The 20304-nt window shown below is 49.0% G+C and overlaps 1 protein-coding gene across 1 annotated transcript in view; it reads left to right on the top strand.

Annotated features, from left to right (window-relative positions):
* Positions 1 to 20057, top strand: part of CCDC194 (coiled-coil domain containing 194) — a 40663-nt gene extending 20606 nt beyond the window's left edge. The window contains exons 4-5 of the mRNA XM_069216358.1: positions 3474 to 3597; positions 19815 to 20057. Of these exons, the coding sequence (XP_069072459.1) occupies positions 3474 to 3597; positions 19815 to 19832 (142 nt within the window). The 3' untranslated portion in view covers positions 19833 to 20057. The remainder of the gene's footprint in view (positions 1 to 3473; positions 3598 to 19814) is intronic.
* The last annotated feature ends 247 nt before the right edge of the window (positions 20058 to 20304 follow it).

Raw genomic sequence — 20304 nt, 5'->3', positions numbered from 1 at the left:
CCATAGACTGCCTTCTGGGGAATGAGTTGCCCCAGGTGTCAGGGGAACTGGGAGGGGTGGCCCCCAGAGGCGCCCTCACAGTTCAGTTGTCTGGGGGTACCACTCCAAGGCGGAGGGTACCAGATCCCAGCACGAGGGACAGGAGGAGGGAGAGCCCACCCCTGTGCCCTGCTCAGCTTGAGGGTGCAGACCCAAGGGTGAGTGACCAGTCTCAGGGCACCATTCCTGAACTGCTGGGATGGGAAGTAGAAAAAGGGTGCAAGTCACCCACTTTTCAAAACCACAGAGGCTACAGTCCCTGGGATGGCCTGGGTCCTGGCTCTTGACACTGACAGCTGTCAGTGGCCTCTGTTGGTTGTTATCCTTGTGGTCAGAGTTTTCCCTGGGAAGGGGACTGAAGTCAGACCATAGGGGTGGAATGGGCCACATCACACTGTTGGCCCTGGTGGTACTGTCTGCGTACTGGGATGCATCCGTGAGCAAGGTAAGGTTAGGTGCTGCACAGATGGAGTTCTCAGATGAGGAGAAGAGGTCCCCCAAGGTTAGTTCAGTGGGCCCTGAGAGTGTTGACCGAGGGATCAACCTGGGTTCAGAGAGGCGTAGAACTGGCAAGAGCTGCTGCAGAAGTGGGCCATTGTCCAGGTTCTATCGCCCTGAGCAGGTAAGTCCAGCAAGGTATTGATTGGCCTACCCTGGCTTTAGGCTGGGAGGGGGTTATGTTGGAAATGGCCCTTTTTGCAGGGTTATCCCCAAACTTTTTGCCTTCTTCCTCCTATTTGTTTAGGTCTGTTTTTGCTGGTTTATTGTCTCTGCGCACTTTACCACTGCTAATCAGTGCTAAAGTGCAAGTGCTCCCTATAGAAATTGTACTGTTGATTGGTTTATCCATGATTGGCATATTTGATTTACTAGTAAAGTGCACAAGAGGTGCCCAGGGCCTGTAAATGAAATGCTACTAGTGGGCCTGCAGCACTGGTTGTGCCTCCCACATGAGTAGCCCCGTAAACATGACTCAGACCTGCCACTGCAGTGTCTGTGTGTGCAGTTTTAAACTGCCAATTCGACTCGGCAAGTGTACCCACTTGCCAGGCCTCAACCTTCCCTTTTACTACATGTAAGGCACCCCTAAGGTAGGCCCTAGTTAGCCCCAGGGACAGGGTGCAGTGCATGTTTAAGGTAGGACATATACTAGTGTGCTTTATATGTCCTAACAGTGAAATACTGCCAAATTTGGTTTTCACTGTGCAAGGCCTATCTCTCTCATAGGTTAACATGGGGGCTGACTTTACATATCCTTAAAGCACAGATTCCCTTTGAGAATAGATACAAATGTGGAGTTTAGGGTCTCTGAACTCACAATTTAAAAATACGTCTTTTAGTGAAGTTGGTTTTTAAATTGTCTGTTTGAAAATACCACTTTTAGAAAGTAGGCATTTTCTTGCTTATACCATTCTGTGACTCTGCCTGTTTGTGGATTGTCTGTCTGGGTCAGTTTGACAGTTGGGCTGTTTTGCACCTCTCTCTAGACAGTGACACAAAAGGGGCTGGGGTGTAGCCTGCATACCCTGATGAGCCATCTGAGCTAGAGGGGTGAGAGGAGTGGTCGTTCACACCTGAAAGGACTGTGCCTGCCCTCACACAATGCCGTCTCGAACCCCCTGGTGAGTGTCTGGGGCCTGGCCTGGACAAGGAAGGATCTTGCAAACACTTGAGACTTTGCTTTGAAGTTTGCCAACTTCAAAGGCAGTACTGCAGAACTGGGTATAAGAAGAAGACCCAAAACCCCAGACTTTTAGAATCTTTCTGGAATCAAGAGGAACCTCCGCCCAGGAGAAGAGCTGAAGAGCGAGTACTGCCCCTTTGCGTGTTGCTTTGCTGGACTGGCCTGCAGTTGCTGCTTTTGCCTGAAAAGAGTGCAAAGGGTGAACTTTGCTGTGTGTCCTGCTTGAGAAAATTCTCCAAGTGCTTGGAGTAGAGCTTGCCTCTTTTTAGTAGTCTTAGGGACACCAAAGACTTCAGTTTCCTCGACCTGCAGCACTGGTAACTGTGTGTTTTGTGCTGTTCAAGAGGAGAAACCACTGCGACACCGCCAACGATGCCGCTGGCCTGCACCGTGACCTGCCAACGCCACACGGAGTCGCATTGCCCTGCTTCGCATCGCGACCCTGGTCTCACCGACGCCGTCATCGGACGACTTCACTGAGCCGATCCTCGCACCGCGACCTGTGGGCCCCTCATTCCAGCATCGCCTGCTCACACCTCAGCCTGGGCATCCCCGACGATGTCGCTCCTGCTAACACCGGCATCGCTGCCTGCGCCGTGGCCTGTGGACACCGCTTGTGAGGTACATGAAGCACTGCCCCGTCCCGCGCCGCAGCCCTGGTCCACCGACGCCAGCACCATCGACTCCTGTGTCGTCACCAGGCATCCTGCCTGCACCGTGGCCTGTGGACACCGCTTGTGAGATACACGAAGCACCGTCCCGTCCCGCACCGCTGGCTTGGGCCTACCGACGACAGTGCTTCAGCAACAACGCCGCTGCCTGCACCGTGACCTGTGGACACCGCACGTCGCAACGCCCCGCCCCATTTTACACCGCAGCCCTGGTTTCACCGACACCGCTGGAGGCCGTCACCGAGCCGCTGCCTACACCGTGAACTGTGGGCTCCGCACGTCGCATCATCCCACTTCGCACCGCAGCCCCAACGCCATCCACGCCGGCGCACCTGACTTCATCAGCCTGGAGTTCGATCTGCAATGCGTGTGACCTTAAGGGCCCGACGACCCCTGCACCGACTCTGGACCCGACACTGCGACATCAGTGACGCCGCCCTCTGGAGCTCACCGCGAGAATCACGATGCCCTGCAAATCCAAGCTACTGGTTGTGGGTCTTCCCGACACCGTAGCTGGCCCGCAACGTCGCAGCCGGCCTGAACTGTTGGTTTTGTTGATCACGACACTGTGATAGCCCCAGGTGGAGCTATCGACTTCAAGGAACTGTAGTTTTGACTAAATCTTGCATAATTCATATTTCTCTTACTGTATGTTGGATTCTTATCGTATTTGGTCTTGTTTTATATAAATATTGGCTATTTTTCTAAAACTGGTGTGGTGTCCTTTTGTAGTGTTTTCACTTATTGCTGTGTGTTATGTGCAAATGCTTTACACATTCCTTCTGAGATAAGGCTGACTGCTCATGTCAAGCTACCAAGGGGGTGAGCAGGAGTTATCTGAGCGGGTATCTCCCTTATCCTGACTAGAGTGAGGGTCCCGACTTGGACAGGGTGCAAACCGACTGCCAGCTAGAGACCCCATTTCTAACAGCTTTCATCTGATCCCCCTGTTGGCATCACCCCCAGTATGCTGTTCCATGTTGGTCTGTATTCGAAATTCGCCATCAGGGGTGGCTCCTGCTGAAATGTGTACTGCTTTCTAGACTCTCTGTAACCAAACTTGTGTTTATTCTCTCTAGGACGAAGTACGTGGCTGAGATCCAAAAACTGCAGGGGCAGCTTAGCTCAGGTTCTGTGGGCACCGGCTGGCAGTGCCACTGGCTACTGGTGGGGCTGATGGCATCCTCCACTCTCGTGTTAAATGTAAGTTTGCACCAAGAATGGCCACTCACCAGGAAATTCAGAGATCAAGGGTCTGAGCTTTGTCCTTTTGCGAAAACTTGAGACTTTCGCCTGTACCTCATTCACTGTAAAACGTATGCCAGAGTACTGTTATATTCATGAAAAAGGGAAATTGTTGCAATCTAATTTGTACAGCACGATTGTAGGAAAGTACCATCTTGCCTGGCATGTTACCCCCATATTTCACTGTATATATGTTGTTTTAGTTGTATGTGTCACTGGGACCCTGCCAGCCAGGGCCCCAGTGCTCATAAGTGTGCCTGAATGTGTTACCTGTGTAGTGACTAACTGTCTCACTGAGGCTCTGCTAATCAGAACCTCAGTGGTTATTGTGAGAAAGTAGCCTCTTTCTAGCCTTGTTACCCCCACTTTTGGCCTGTTTGTGAGTGTATGTCAGGGTGTTTTCACTGTCTCACTGGGATCCTGCTAGCCAGGGCCCAGTGCTCATAGTGAAAACCCTATGTTTTCAGTATGTTTGTTATGTGTCACTGGGACCCTGCTAGTCAGGACCCCAGTGCTCATAAGTTTGTGACCTATAGGTATGTGTTCCCTGTGTGATGCCTAACTGTCTCACTGAGGCTCTGCTAACCAGAACCTCAGTGGTTATGCTCTCTCCTTACAAATTGTCACTAACAGGCTAGTGACCAATTTCACCAATTCATATTGGCATACTGGAACACCCTTATAATTCCCTAGTATATGGTACTGAGGTACCCAGGGTATTGGGGTTCCAGGAGATCCCTATGGGCTGCAGCATTTCTTTTGCCACCCATAGGGAGCTCTGACAATTCTTACACAGGCCTGCCACTGCAGCCTGAGAGAAATAACGTCCACGTTATTTCACAGCCATTTACCACTGCACTTAAGTAACTTATAAGTCACCTATATGTCTAACCTTTACCTGGTAAAGGTTGGGTGCTAAGTTCCTTAGTGTGTGGGCACCCTGGCACTAGCCAAGGTGCCCCCACATTGTTCAGGGCCAATTCCCCGGACTTTGTGAGTGCGGGGACACCATTACACGTGTGCACTACATATAGGTCACTACCTATGTGTAGCTTCACAATGGTAACTCCGAATATGGCCATGTAACATGTCTAAGATCATGGAATTGCCCCCTCTATACCATCCTGGCATAGTTGGCACAATCCCATGATCCCAGTGGTCTGTAGCACAGACCCTGGTACTGCCAAACTGCCTTTCCTGGGGTTTCACTGCAGCTGCTGCTGCTGCCAACCCCTCAGACAGGTTTCTGCCCTCCTGGGGTCAAGCCAGGCTTGTCCCACGATGGCAGAACAAAGGACTTCCTCTGAGAGAGAGTGTTACACCCTCTCCCTTTGGAAAATGGTGTGAAGGCACGGGAGGAGTAGCCTCCCCCAGCCTCTGGAAATGCTTTCTTGGGCACAGATGTGCCCAGTTCTGCATAAGCCAGTCTACACCGGTTCAGGGGACCCCTTAGCCCTGCTCTGGCACGAAACTGGACAAAGGAAAGGGGAGTGACCACTCCCCTGACCTGCACCTCCCCTGGGAGGTGTCCAGAGCTCCTCCAGTGTACTCCAGACCTCTGCCATCTTGGAAACAGAGGTGCTGCTGGCACACTGGACTGCTCTGAGTGGCCAGTGCCACCAGGTGACGTCAGAGACTCCTTCTGATAGGCTCCTTCAGGTGTTGCTAGCCTATCCTCTCTCCTAGGTAGCCAAACCCTCTTTTCTGGCTATTTAGGGTCTCTGTCTCTGGGGAAACTTTAGATAACGAATGCAAGAGCTCGTCCGAGTTCCTCTGCATCTCTCTCTTCACCTTCTGCCAAGGAATCGACTGCTGACCGCGCTGGAAGCCTGCAAAACTGCAACATAGTAGCAAAGACGACTACTGCAACTCTGTAACGCTGATCCTGCCGCCTTCTCGACTGTTTTCCTGGTGGTGCATGCTGTGGGGGTAGTCTGCCTCCTCTCTGCACTAGAAGCCCCGAAGAAATCTCCCGTGGGTCGACGGAATCTTCCCCCTGTAACCGAGGGCACCAAAAAGCTGCATTACCAGTCCCTTGGGTCTCCTCTCAGCACGACGAGCGAGGTCCCTCGAATCCAGCAACTCTGTCCAAGTGACTCCCACAGTCCAGTGACTCTTCAGTCCAAGTTTGGTGGAGGTAAGTCCTTGCCTCCCCACGCCAGACTGCATTGCTGGGAACCACGACTTTTGCAGCTACTCCGGCCTCCGTGCACTTCCGGCGGAAATCCTTTGTGCACAGTCCAGCCTGGGTCCACGGCAGTCTAACCTGCATTGCACGAACTCCTAAGTTGTTCTCCGGCGACGTGGGACTTCTTTGTGCGACTTCAGGTGAGCACCGTTTCACGCATCCTTGTAGTGCCTGTTTCTGGCACTTCTCCGGGTGCTACCTGCTGCTGAGAGGGCTCCTTGTCTTGCTCGACATCCCCTCTCTCGCCTGACGCAATTTGCGACATCATGGTCCTTCCTGGGCCACAGCAGCATCCAAAAACGCTTACCGCACGATTTGCAGCTAGCAAGGCTTGTTGGCGGTCTTTCGGCGGGAAAACACTTCTGCACGACTCTCCACGGCGAGAGAGATCCGTCCACCAAAGGGAAAGTCTCTAGCCCTTTTCGTTCCTGCAGAAACCTCAGCTTCTTCTGTCCAGTAGAAGCTTCTTTGCACCCACAGCTGGCATTTCCTGGGCATCTGCCCATCTCCGACTTGCTTGTGACTTTTGGACTTGGTCCCCTTGTTCCACAGGTACCCTAGATTGGAAATCCATAGTTGTTGCATTGTTGGTTTGTGTCTTTCCTGCATTATTCCCCTATCACGACTTCTTTGTCCTTTGGGGAACTTTAGTGCACTTTGCACTCATTTTTCAGGGTCTTGGGGTGGGCTATTTTTCTAACCCTCACTATTTTCTAATAGTCCCAGCGACCCTCTACAAGGTCACATAGGTTTGGGGTCCATTCGTGGTTCGCATTCCACTTTTGGAGTATATGGTTTGTGTTGCCCCTATCCCTATGTGTCCCCATTGCATCCTATTGTAACTATACATTGTTTGCACTGTTTTCTAAGACTATTACTGCATATTTTGGTATTGTGTATATTTATCTTGTGTATATTTCCTATCCTCTCACTGAGGGTACACTCTGAGATACTTTGGCATATTGTCATAAAAATAAAGTACCTTTATTTTTAGTATAACTGTGTATTGTGTTTTCTTATGATATTGTGCATATGACACTAAGTGGTACTGTAGGAGCTTCACTCGTCTCCTAGTTCAGCCTAAGCTGCTCTGCTAAGCTACCATTATCTATCAGCCTATGCTGCTAGACACCCTATACAGTAATAAGCGATAACTGGGCCTGGTGCAAGGTGCAAGTACCCATTGGTACTCACTACAAGCCAGTCCAGCCTCCTACAGTTATGCTCTCTCATTTCTTTCCAAATTGTCACTAACAGGCTAGTGACCAATTTTACCAATTTACATTGGCATACTGGAACACCCTTATAATTCCCTAGTATATGGTACTGAGGTACCCAGGGTATTGGGGTTCCAGGAGATCCCTATGGGCTGCAGCATTTCTTTTGCCACCCATAGGGAGCTCTGACAATTCTTACACAGGCCTGCCACTGCAGCCTGAGTGAAATAACCTCCACGTTATTTCACAGCCATTTTACACTGCACTTAAGTAATTTATAAGTCACCTATATGTCTAACCTTTACCTGGTAAAGGTTAGGTGCTAAGTTGCTTAGTGTGTGGGCACCCTGGCACTAGCCAAGGTGCCCCCACATTGTTCATGGCCAATTCCCCGGACTTTGTGAGTGCGGGGACACCATTACACGCGTGCACTATACATAGGTCACTACCTATGTATGGCTTCACAATGGTAACTCTGAATATGGCCATGTAACATGTCTAAGATCATGGAATTGCCCCACCAATGCCATCCTGGTATTGGGGAGACAATCCCATGATTCCCCGGGTCTCTAGCACAGACCCGGGTACTGCCAAAATGCCTTTTCAGGGGTTTCACTGCAGCTGCTGCCAACCCCTCAGACAGGTTTCTGCCCTCCTGGGGTCCAGACAGGCTTGGCCCAGGAAGGCAGAACAAAGGACTTCCTCAGAGAGAGGGTGTTACACCCTCTCCCTTTGGAAAATGGTATTAAGGCAGGGGAGGAGTAGCCTCCCCCAGCCTCTGGAAATGCTTTCATGGGCACACATGGTGCCCATTTCTGCATAAGCCAGTCTACACCGGTTCAGGGATCCCCCAGCCCTGCTCTGGCGCGAAACTGGACAAAGGAAAGGGGAGTGACCACTACCCTGACCTGCACCTCCCCTGGGATGTGCCCAGAGCTCCTCCAGTGTGCTCCAGACCTCTGCCATCTTGGAAACAGTGGTGCTGCTGGCACACTGGACTGCTCTGAGTGGCCAGGGCCAGCAGGTGACGTCAGAGACTCCTTCTGATAGGCTCTTACCTGTGTTGCTAGCCTATCCTCTCACCTAGGTAGCCAAACCTCCTTTTCTGGCTATTTAGGGTCTCTGCTTTGGGGAATTCTTTAGATAACGAATGCAAGAGCTCATCAGAGTTCCTCTGCATCTCTCTCTTCACCTTCTGCCAAGGAATCGACTGATGACCGCGCTGGAAGCCTGCAAAACGCAACAAAGTAGCAAAGACGACTACTGCGACCTTGTAACGCTGATCCTGCCGCCTTCTCGACTGTTTTCCTGGTGGTGCATGCTGTGGGGGTAGTCTGCCTCCTCTCTGCACTAGAAGCTCCGAAGAAATCTCCCGTGGGTCGACGGAATCTTCCCCCTGCAACCGCAGGCACCAAAGAACTGCATCACCGGTCCTCTGGGTCTCCTCTCAGCATGACGAGCGAGGTCCCTTGAACTCAGCAACTCTGTCCAAGTGACTCCCACAGTCCAGTGACTCTTCAGTCCAAGTTTGGTGGAGGTAAGTCCTTGCCTCCCCATGCCAGACTGCATTGCTGGGAACCGCATGTTTTGCAGCTACTCCGGCTCCTGTGCACTCACCAAGGATTTAATTTGTGCACAGCCAAGCCTGGGTCCCCGGCACTCTAACCTGCATTGCACGACCTCCTGAGTTGTCCTCCGGCGACGTGGGACCCTCTTGTGCAACTTCGGGTGAGCTCCGGTTCACTCCACTTTGTAGTGCCTGTTCCGGCACTTCTGCGGGTGCTGCTTGCTTCTGAGTGGGCTCCTTCTCTTGCTGGGCACCCCCTCTGTCTCCTCACGCAATTGGCGACATCCTGGTCCCTCCTGGGCCACAGCAGCATCCAAAAACCCTAACCGCTACCGTTGCAGCTAGCAAGGCTTGTTTGCGGTCTTCCTGCGGGAAAACACTTCTGTACGACTCTTTACGACGTGGGACATCTATCCTCCAAAGGGGAAGTTTCTAGCCCTTGTCGTTCGTGCAGAATCTTCAGCTACTACCATCCAGTGGCAGCTTCTTTGCATCCACAGCTGGCATTTCCTGGGCATCTGCCCACTCCCGACTTGATCGTGACTTTTGGACTTGGTCCCCTTGTTCCACAGGTACCCTCGTCTGGAAATCCATTGTTGTTGCATTGCTGGTGTTGGTCTTTCCTGCAGAATTCCCCTATCATGACTTCTGTGCTCTTTGGGGAACTTAGGTGCACTTTGCACCCACTTTTCAGGGTCTTGGGGTGGGCTATTTTTCTAACCCTCACTGTTTTCTTACAGTCCCAGCGACCCTCTACAAGGTCACATAGGTTTGGGGTCCATTCGTGGTTCGCATTCCACTTCTGGAGTATATGGTTTGTGTTGCCCCTATCCCTATGTGCTCCCATTGTATTCTATTGTGACTATACATTGTTTGCACTGTTTTCTATTGCTATTACTGCATATTTTGGTATTGTGTACATATATCTTGTGTATATTTGCTATCCTCATACTGAGGGTACTCAATGAGATACTTTTGGCATATTGTCATAAAAATAAAGTACCTTTATTTTTAGTATATCTGTGTATTGTGTTTTCTTATGATATTGTGCATATGACACAAGTGGTACTGTAGGAGCTTTGCATGTCTCCTAGTTCAGCCTAAGCTGCTCTGCTAAGCTACCATTTTCTATCAGCCTAAGCTGCTAGACACCCCTCTACACTAATAAGGGATACCTGGACCTGGTGCAAGGTGTAAGTACCCCTTGGTACACACTACAAGCCAGTCCAGCCTCCTACATTGGTTGTGCAGCGGTGGGATAAGTACTTGCAACTACTTACCACTTTTGTCATTGTACTTTTCATAAGAGAAAAATATACAAAATAAGTTCAGTGTATGTACACCTAACCAGAAAGTTTTGCTTTTCTTTTCTCACTTCTTTGCTGAAAAGTACCTCCAAACTTTCAAAAAGTTCTTTAAAAGTTTTTAAAGTTTTTTTTCTGTCCTTTAAAAAGTACTGAAAACTTTTTCCTTCTTTTTCTGTCCTTTAAACCTTTTCTATAATGTCTGGCACAGGCCAAACTGTTGATCTGTCCAAGACTGCTTATGACCACCTTAGCTGGAAGGCAGCAAGGAGTCTCTGTGTAGAAAGAGGTTTAGGGGTAGGGAAGAATCCCTCTAGAGAACTATTAGTTAACATGCTAGTTGAACAAGATAAGACTTTTGTTGGTACTTCTGGTGAGAAATTAGCTGATGGTTCCCACTCTGATTCTGGGGCACCCCTAGCAAAAGAGTTGGGAGGGAAACTTTCCAACCTGCCCCTTAGCAGGCCACCTAGCATAGCTGGTACTGATGTAAGTTCACATCACAGTAATAGTGTTGCTTCTCAGCACAGTAGAAGTGTCACTTCTGTAGGCCAGAATGTTAGAGTGCCATCTGTTAGGGACAGGTCTCCCTCTGTTCATTCTCACCATTCTTCTGTTTCAAGACATGCCCAACCCACCCACCCTGATGACAGAATGTTAGAAAGGGAGCTCAATAGATTGAGAGTGGAACAATCCAGGGTTAAGCTCAAGAAGCAACAGCTGGATTTGGATAGGCAGTCCTTAGAGATAGAAAGAGAAAGACAGAAATTGGGTTTTGAAACCCATGGTGGCAGCAGCAGTATTCCAAATAGTCATCCTGCAAAAGAGCATGATTCTAGGAATCTGCATAAGATAGTTCCCCCTTACAAGGAGGGGAATGACATTAACAAGTGGTTTGCTGCACTTGAGAGGGCCTGTGTTGTACAGGATGTCCCTCAAAGGCAGTGGGCTGCTATCCTATGGCTATCTTTCAGTGGAAAGGGTAGGGATAGGCTCCTTACTGTAAAGGAAAGTGATGCCAATAATTTCACAGTTCTTAAGAATGCACTCCTAGATGGTTATGGCTTAACCACTGAACAGTACAGGATGAAGTTCAGAGAAACCAAAAAGGAGTCTTCACAAGACTGGGTAGACTTTGTTGACCATTCAGTGAAGGCCTTGGAGGGGTGGTTACATGGCACTAAAGTTTCTGACTATGAAAGCCTGTATAACTTAATCCTGAGAGAGCATATACTTAATAATTGTGTGTCTGATTTGTTACACCAGTACCTGGTAGACTCTGATCTGACCTCTCGCCAAGAATTGGGAAAGAAGGCAGACAAATGGGTCAGAACAAGGGTGAACAGAAAAGTTCATACAGGGGGTGACAAAGATGGCAAGAAGAAGGATGGTAAGTCTTCTGACAAGGGTGGGGACAAATCTAAAAATGAGTCTTCATCAGGCCCACAAAAACACTCTGGTGGGGGTGGTGGGTCCAAATCCTCTTCAAATCAAAACAAAGAAAAGAAACCATGGTGCTATTTATGTAAAATAAAAGGCCATTGGACAACAGATCCCAGTTGTCCAAAGAAAAGCACCAAGCCTCCTACCACTACAACCCCTGCTGCTACACCTAGTGCCCCTAGTAATAGCAGTGGTGGTGGGAGCAAACCTACTAATAGCCAATCCAAGGGAGTAGCTGGGCTCACTTTTGGTAATTTAGTTGGGGTTGGTCTTGTTAGGGAGACCACAGAGGCTGTGTTAGTCTCTGAGAGGGCTATTGATTTAGCCACCTTAGTTGCTTGTCCCCTTAACATGGATAAGTACAAGCAACTACCCCTAATAAATGGTGTTGAGGTTCAGGCCTACAGGGACACAGGTGCCAGTGTTACAATGGTAATAGAGAAACTGGTCCACCCTGAACAACACCTACTTGGTCACCAGTACCAAGTAACTGATGCTCATAACAACACACTTAGCCACCCCATGGCTGTTGTGAATCTCAACTGGGGGGGGTTACTGGTCCAAAGAAAGTTGTGGTTGCCTCAGATTTACCTGTAGACTGTCTACTAGGAAATGATTTAGAGACATCAGCTTGGTCAGATGTGAAGTTGGAGGCCCATGCAGCAATGCTGGGCATTCCAGGGCATATTTTTGCTTTAACCAGGGCTCAGGCCAAAAAGCAAAAAGGACAGGGTGACTTGGATCCTGGAAGAATGGACCAAGGGCTCCCTAAAGCTAGGGGTAGTAAAGGTAAATCACTACCTACTATCCCTCCCTCTACAGTGGATTCTACTTCTGAGGAAGAAGAATTTCCACCCTGTGCAGAACCTACACCAGAAGAGCTGGAAGCAGACACTGCTGAGCTTTTGGGTGAAGGGGGGCCTGCCAGGGAGGAGCTGAGTGTGGCACAGCATACCTGTCCCACACTAGAGGGTCTAAGACAGCAAGCTGTCAAACAAGCAAATGGGGATGTCAGTGACTCTCACAGAGTTTACTGGGAGGACAACCTCTTGTACACTGAAGCAAGGGATCCAAAACCTGGAGCTGCCAGGAGATTGGTGATTCCTCAGGAGTACAGAAAGTTCCTCCTAACTCTAGCCCACGACATTCCTTTAGCTGGACATTTGGGACAAATGAAAACTTGGGACAGGCTTGTCCCCTTGTTTCATTGGCCTAGAATGTCAGAGGACACAAAGGAATTTTGTAAGTCCTGTGAAACCTGTCAAGCCAGTGGCAAGACAGGTGGCACTCCAAAGGCACCCCTTATTCCACTGCCTGTGGTTGGGGTCCCCTTTGAAAGGGTAGGGGTTGACAGAGTTGGCCCCCTTGACCCTCCTACTGCTTCAAGCAATAGGTTTATCTTGGTGGTAGTGGACCATGCCACCAGATATCCTGAAGCAATTCCTCTAAGGACCACTACAGCCCCTGCAGTGGCAAAGGCCCTCCTGGGAATCTTTTCCAGGGTGGGCTACCCAAAAGAGGTGGTATCAGACAGAGGAAGCAATTTCATGTCTGCTTACTTAAAGGCCATGTGGAAGGAGTGTGGTGTTACATACAAGTTCACCACACCCTATCATCCACAAACAAATGGACTGGTGGAGAGATTTAACAAAACTCTCAAAGGCATGATTATGGGACTCCCTGAAAAACTCCGCAGGAGATGGGATATCCTGTTACCTTGCCTCCTTTTTGCTTACAGGGAGGTACCCCAAAAAGGAGTGGGCTTCAGCCCCTTTGAACTCATATTTGGACACCCTGTGAGAGGTCCTCTAACACTTGTTAAGGAGGGTTGGGAACAACCTTTAAAAGCTCCAAAGCAAGACATAGTGGACTATGCACTTGGCCTAAGATCTAGAATGGCTGAGTACACGAAAAAGGTCAGTAAAAACCTTCAGGCCAGCCAAGAGCTCCAAAAGCAAGGCATGACAAGAAGGCTGTTTTGGTTCAGTACCAACCAGGGCAGAAAGTGTGGGTCTTGGAGCCTGTGGCCCCAAGAGCACTCCAAGATAAATGGAGTGGACCCCACATAATTGTTGAAAAGAAGGGAGAAGTCACCTACTTGGTTGACTTAGGCACTGCCAGGAGTCCCCTTAGGGTGCTCCATGTCAATCGCCTAAAACCCTACTATGACAGGGCTGATCTCACCCTGCTCATGGCAACAGATGAAGGACAGGAAGAAGAGAGTGACCCTCTCCCTGATCTCTTCTCTTCCACAGAACAAGATGCTCTAGTGGAAGGTGTAGTTTTGGCAGATTGTCTTACTGCTGAGCAGAAAGACCACTGCATAAATCTCCTGGGTCAGTTTTCTGAACTCTTCTCTACTGTGCCAGGCACCACTTCTTGGTGTGAGCACACTATAGATACTGGAGACAGCTTGCCTGTCAAAAGTAAGATCTATAGGCAGCCTGACCATGTCAGAGACTGCATAAAGCAAGAAGTGCAGAAAATGCTTGAACTGGGAGTGGTTGAGCACTCTGAAAGTCCATGAGCCTCTCCAGTGGTACTTGTACCAAAACCTCATTCCAAGGATGGAAAGAAGGAAATGCGGTTTTGTGTAGACTATAGAGGTCTCAACCAAGTAACCAAAACTGATGCTCACCCTATACCCAGGGCAGATGAGCTAATAGATACACTGGCATCTGCCAAGTATCTAAGCACTTTTGACTTGACTGCAGGGTATTGGCAGATCAAATTATCAGAAGATGCAAAAGCAAAAACTGCATTTTCAACCATTGGAGGCCATTACCAATTCACAGTAATGCCTTTTGGATTGAAAAATGCACCTGCCACTTTTCAAAGGTTGGTGAACTCAGTCCTGCAAGGGCTGGAAGCTTTTAGTGCAGCATATCTAGATGATATAGCTGTCTTTAGCTCCAGCTGGGATGATCACCTGGTCCACCTATGGAAAATTTTGGAGGCCCTGCAAAAGGCAGGCCTCACTATCAAGGCTTCAAAGTGCCAGATAGGGCAGGGGAAAGTGGTTTATCTGGGACACCTGGTAGGTGGAGAACAGATTGCACCACTTCAGGGGAAAATCCAAACTATTATAGATTGGGTTCCCTCTACAACTCAGACCCAGGTGAGAGCCTTCTTAGGCCTCACTGGGTATTACAGGAGGTTCATAAAGAACTATGGCTCCATTGCAGCCCCTCTTAATGACTTCACATCTAAGAAAATGCCTAAAAAAGTATTGTGGACAGCTAACTGTCAGAAAGCTTTTGAGGAGCTGAAGCAGGCCATGGGCTCTGCACATGTCCTGAAAAGCCCCTGTTACTCCAAAAAATTCCTTGTCAAAACTGATGCATCTGAATTAGGGGTAGGGGCAGTCTTATCACAACTTAATTCTGAGGGCCAGGATCAACCTGTTGCTTTTATCAGCAGGAGGTTGACCCCTAGAGAAAAGCGTTGGTCTGCCATAGAGAGGGAGGCCTTTGCTGTGGTCTGGGCACTGAAGAAGTTGAGGCCATACCTGTTTGGCACTCACTTCATTGTTCAGACAGACCATAAACCTCTACTTTGGCTAAAACAAATGAAAGATGAAAACCCTAAATTATTGAGGTGGTCCATATCCCTACAAGGAATAGATGATACAGTGGAACATAGACCTGGGAGTACCCACTCCAATGCAGATGGACTCTCCAGATATTTCCACTTAGACAATGAAGACTCATCAGGTCATGGCTAGTCTTATTGTCCTTCGTTTGGGGGGGGGGGTGTAGGAAAGTACCATCTTGCCTGGCATGTTACCCCCATATTTCATTGTATATATGTTGTTTTAGTTGTATGTGTCACTGGGACCCTGCCAGCCAGGACCCCAGTGTTTATAAGTGTGCCCTGCATGTGTTACCTGTGTTATGACTAACTGTCTCACTGAGGCTCTGCTAATCAGAACCTCAGTGGTTATGCTCTCTCATTTCTTTCCAAATTGTCACTAACAGGCTAGTGACCAATTTTACCAATTTACATTGGCATACTGGAACACCCTTATAATTCCCTAGTATATGGTACTGAGGTACCCAGGGTATTGGGGTTCCAGGAGATCCCTATGGGCTGCAGCATTTCTTTTGCCACCCATAGGGAGCTCTGACAATTCTTACACAGGCCTGCCACTGCAGCCTGAGTGAAATAACCTCCACGTTATTTCACAGCCATTTTACACTGCACTTAAGTAACTTATAAGTCACCTATATGTCTAACCTTTACCTGGTAAAGGTTGGGTGCTACGTTACTTAGTGTGTGGGCACCCTAGCACTAGCCAAGGTGCCCCCACATTGTACAGGGCCAATTCCCCGGACTTTGTGAGTGCGGGGACACCATTACACGTGTGCATTATACATAGGTCACTACCTATGTATAGCTTCACAATGGTAACTCTGAATATGGCCATGTAACATGTCTAAGATCATGGAATTGCCCCACCAATGCCATCCTGGTATTGGGGAGACAATCCCATGATTCCCTGGGTCCCTAGCACAGACCCGGGTACTGCCAAACTGCCTTTTCAGGGGTTTCACTGCAGCTGCTGCTGCTGCCAACCCCTCAGACAGATTTCTGCCCTCCTGGGGTCCAGCCAGGCTTGGCCCAGGAAGGCAGAACAAAGGACTTCCTCAGAGAGAGGGTGTTACACCCTCTCCCTTTGGAAAATGGTGTTAAGGCAGGGGAGGAGTAGCCTCCCCCAGCCTCTGGAAATGCTTTCATGGGCACACATGGTGCCCATTTCTGCATAAGCCAGTCTACACCGGTTCAGGGATCCCCCAGCCCTGCTCTGGCGCGAAACTGGACAAAGGAAAGGGGAGTGACCACTCCCCTGACCTGCACCTCCCCTGGGAGGTGCCCAGAGCTCCTCCAGTGTGCTCCAGACCTCTGCCATCTTGGAAACAGAAGTGCTGCTGGCACACTGGACTGCTCTGAGTGGCCAGGGCCAGCAGGTGACGTCAGAGACTCCTTCTGATAGGCTCTTACCTGAGTTGCTAGCCTATCCTCTCACCTAGGTAGCCGAACCTCCTTTTCTGGCTATTTAGGGTCTCTGCTTTGGGGAATTCTTTAGATAACGAATGCAAGAGCTCATCAGAGTTCCTCTGCATCTCTCTCTTCACCTTCTGCCAAGGAATCGACTGCTGACCGCGCTGGAAGCCTGCAAAACCCCAACAAAGTAGCAAAGACAACTACTGCGACCTTGTAACGCTGACCCTGCCGCCTTCTCGACTGTTTTCCTGGTGGTGCATGCTGTGGGGGTAGTCTGCCTCCTCTCTGCACTAGAAGCTCAGAAGAAATCTCCTGTGGGTCGATGGAATCTTCCCCCTGCACCGCAGGCACCAAAGAACTGCATCACCAGTCCTCTGGGTCTCCTCTCAGCACGACGAGCGAGGTCCCTTGAACTCAGCAATTCTGTCCAAGTGACTCCTACAGTCCAGTGACTCTTCAGTCCAAGTTTGGTGGAGGTAAGTCCTTGCCTCCCCACGCCAGACTGCACTGCTGGGAACCGCGTGTTTTGCAGCTACTCCGGCTCCTGTGCACTCACCAAGGATTTCCTTTGTGCACAGCCAAGCCTGGGTCCCCGGCACTCTAACCTGCATTACACGACCTCCTGAGTTGTCCTCCGGCGACGTGGGACCCTCTTGTGCAACTTCGGGTGAGCTCTGGTTCACTCCACTTCGTAGTGCCTGTTCCAGCACTTCTGCGGGTGCTGCTTGCTTCTGAGTGGGCTTCTTCTCTTGCTGGGCGCCCCCTCTGCCTCCTCACGCAATTGGCGACATCCTGGTCCCTCCTGGGCCACAGCAGCATCCAAAAACCCTAACCGCGACCCTTGCAGCTAGCAAGGCTTGTTTGTGGTCTTTCTGCGGGAAAACACTTCTGTACGACTCTTTACGACGTGGGACATCCATCCTCCAAAGGGGAAGTTTCTAGCCCTTGTCGTTCATGCAGAATCTTCAGCTTCTACCATCCGGTGGCAGCTTCTTTGCATCCACAGCTGGCATTTCCTGGGCATCTGCCCACTCCCGACTTGATCGTGACTTTTGGACTTGGTCTCCTTGTTCCACAGGTACCCTCGTCTGGAAATCCATTGTTGTTGCATTGCTGGTGTTGATCTTTCCTGCAGAATTCCCCTATCACGACTTCTGTGCTCTTTGGGGAACTTAGGTGCACTTTGCACCCACTTTTCATGGTCTTGGGGTGGGCTATTTTTCTAACCCTCACTGTTTTCTTACAGTCCCAGCGACCCTCTACAAGGTCACATAGGTTTGGGGTCCATTCGTGGTTCGCATTCTACTTCTGGAGTATATGGTTTGTGTTGCCCCTATCCCTATGTGCTCCCATTGCATTCTATTGTGACTATACATTGTTTGCACTGTTTTCTATTGCTATTACTGCATATTTTGGTATTGTGTACATATATCTTGTGTATATTTGCTATCCTCATACTGAGGGTACTCACTGAGATACTTTTGGCATATTGTCATAAAAATAAAGTACCTTTATTTTTAGTATATCTGTGTATTGTGTTTTCTTATGATATTGTGCATATGACACAATTGGTACTGTAGGAGCTTTGCATATCTCCTAGTTCAGCCTAAGCTGCTCTGCTAAGCTACCATTTTCTATCAGCCTAAGCTGCTAGACACCCCTCTACACTAATAAGGGATACCTGGGCCTGGTGCAAGATGTAAGTACCCCTTGGTAGTCACTACAAGCCAGTCCAGCCTCCTACAACAATAATCTACAAAAATTGATTTATGCATCACAAAAGTCTTCAAAATTGTTATGTACTAATGACAAAGTTGAAAAGTGCTATATTTCTTGGATTTGTTCACTTTTCGTCTGTATAATAATATCCTTGAAGAGTATTTTGCTGAAACATCTTCTAAGATTTTCCCTTCAAAAGCTTTGTGTATTCTTAAAGTTCTTCGCAGATCATGCATAGGCCCAGGTGGAAAATGTCATTCTGCTCACAGAAATGGCAGAGTTTTGAGACTCTCTTGTAACACGAAGTTCCATCAAATTCCGCCAATCGGCGCGTGGTGGGATGATTTTCTCCTGCGAGGCTCCAGTAACGTGAGCTGGCAAGCACGAGTGAGATCTGGCATCCCTAGCTCGATTTCCCATTGCTAGGATGACTTCCAGTGAGATTTTGTAACATGGATGGTCACGGTCAGAGCTGCTTCTCGAGTAGATTTTCCACTTGAGCTGCAGCAAAATCATCTGAAATGTGATAGATGGAGTTTGTTGTATGAATGAATTCGAGATGCTGGTACCTGTTTTCGAGAACATTCCATTACACCCTCTTTTTACACATTTATGGAGGGACATGCAAATCAATCTTGTTTTTCACCTCCTAATGGGTTCTTCTTTAATGAGTTCCATTTGTGCCCTGAACAATGAAAGTGTACTAGCAGCAAAATCGCTTTTGGGTCTCACCTACAGAACAGCTTTTAGCTGTGCGCTTACAAAAGACCTATTCTGGCCATAACAACAACTTACAGTGGACTTTGGGCCAACACGCAGCTTAACACTTGTTGGCTTGTTTTTCACTCAACTTTCCTTGCTTCTTAATTGGCTTTCCTTCTTCTTCCTGTATTAGTCCCTCCCCCGGAGTATAGCTTCTTTACCATCCTTTTGTTTGGATGGCATGTATCCTTCCACTGCTTACATTCAGGGATCTACTTTTTTGTCAGTACTCCTTTAGAAAGCACGTCTTAAGCTCTTTTCTTCATGTGCTGCTCCCCCCACCTCCAAACACCCCCCATAGCTGCCTGATGCTCACTCTGTTTCTGCGGCTGTTTCACCTGCTCTGTGCTCACTCAGGGCCCTTGGTGTCAGACATCATTAATGCAGCATAAGTGCTCTAAGTGGGCCGAGCATCAATCATTTTGTGTTTTAAAAGATTCCCCGTGGCAACCTTCCTCTTATCTGACGTCTACGAGCTGTCGACAAAAACTTGATTGCGACTGACTGCCTCCCCCGGCCACCTTTAAATCACTGATATTTTTAAGATGCTGTGCTGTTGATTGTTGTGTCCCCGCATTTTTTTTTAGGAAAGAGCAAAGACAAAGTGCCGGATGGGGATGTGAGAGGGGAATAAGTGGTCGGGCAAGGAGCGAAGAAAAGTTCTCTGCAGTCGGGAGGGGAGGGACACAATTCATCCAATCAACACTCAGTGAGACTGAAATGCGTCATAGGATGGAGAAACCTGGAGGGAAACCATAGAGTAAGGAGAAGAGAACCGAGATAGACAAGAACGTTATCCAATCATGAGCAAGGGGTTGACCCAAAGCCCACTCTTTGTACTGCGTTGTATCCAATAGCTCTTTGACAATAGACAGCTAAAGCTACCTGTCTGCAAGGCCTAAAATGTCAACAGTGAAAGAGCCATCCGACCGGAAGCAGCAATGATAATGAGCGTTTCCCCTTTTTTGTAGGAAGTGTTTAAGTCTTAAATCAGCACATCCCTGATGGGGCTACAGGCAAATCAGAGACGAAGAGAACCTTCAGCTGCCAATTACTGAAGCTGCGTGACTGCAAACCTACGTCCTGTGCCGTGGACTAGTTGCTGTTTTATTTGTATCTATGTACTATTTGTACCTGTTTTATAAAGCAGAAGCTTACTCTCTAAAATGTAAAGACTTTAGGGTGCTGTGCAAGTAAGATACAGACAAATAAATATGTGCAATTCTAAGGGGGACCATCTCTTTCCATGAGTGACACAGAGAGAGCGCGCGAGAGAGAGAGAGAGAGAGAGAGAGAGAGAGAGAGAGAGAGAGAGAGAGAGAGCGCGAGAGAGAGAGAGAGAGAGAGAGAGAGAGAGAGAGAGAGAGAGCGCGCGAGAGAGAGAGAGAGAGAGAGAGAGCGCGCGCGCGAGAGAGAGCGAGCGCGAGAGAGAGAGAGAGAGCGCGCGAGAGAGAGAGCGAG

This window comes from Pleurodeles waltl, chromosome 12 (assembly GCF_031143425.1).
Source record: "Pleurodeles waltl isolate 20211129_DDA chromosome 12, aPleWal1.hap1.20221129, whole genome shotgun sequence".
NCBI classification, from domain to species: Eukaryota; Metazoa; Chordata; class Amphibia; order Caudata; family Salamandridae; genus Pleurodeles; species Pleurodeles waltl.
Note: the sequence above shows the minus strand (reverse complement) of the source record. Positions and strands in the feature narration are given on the sequence as shown.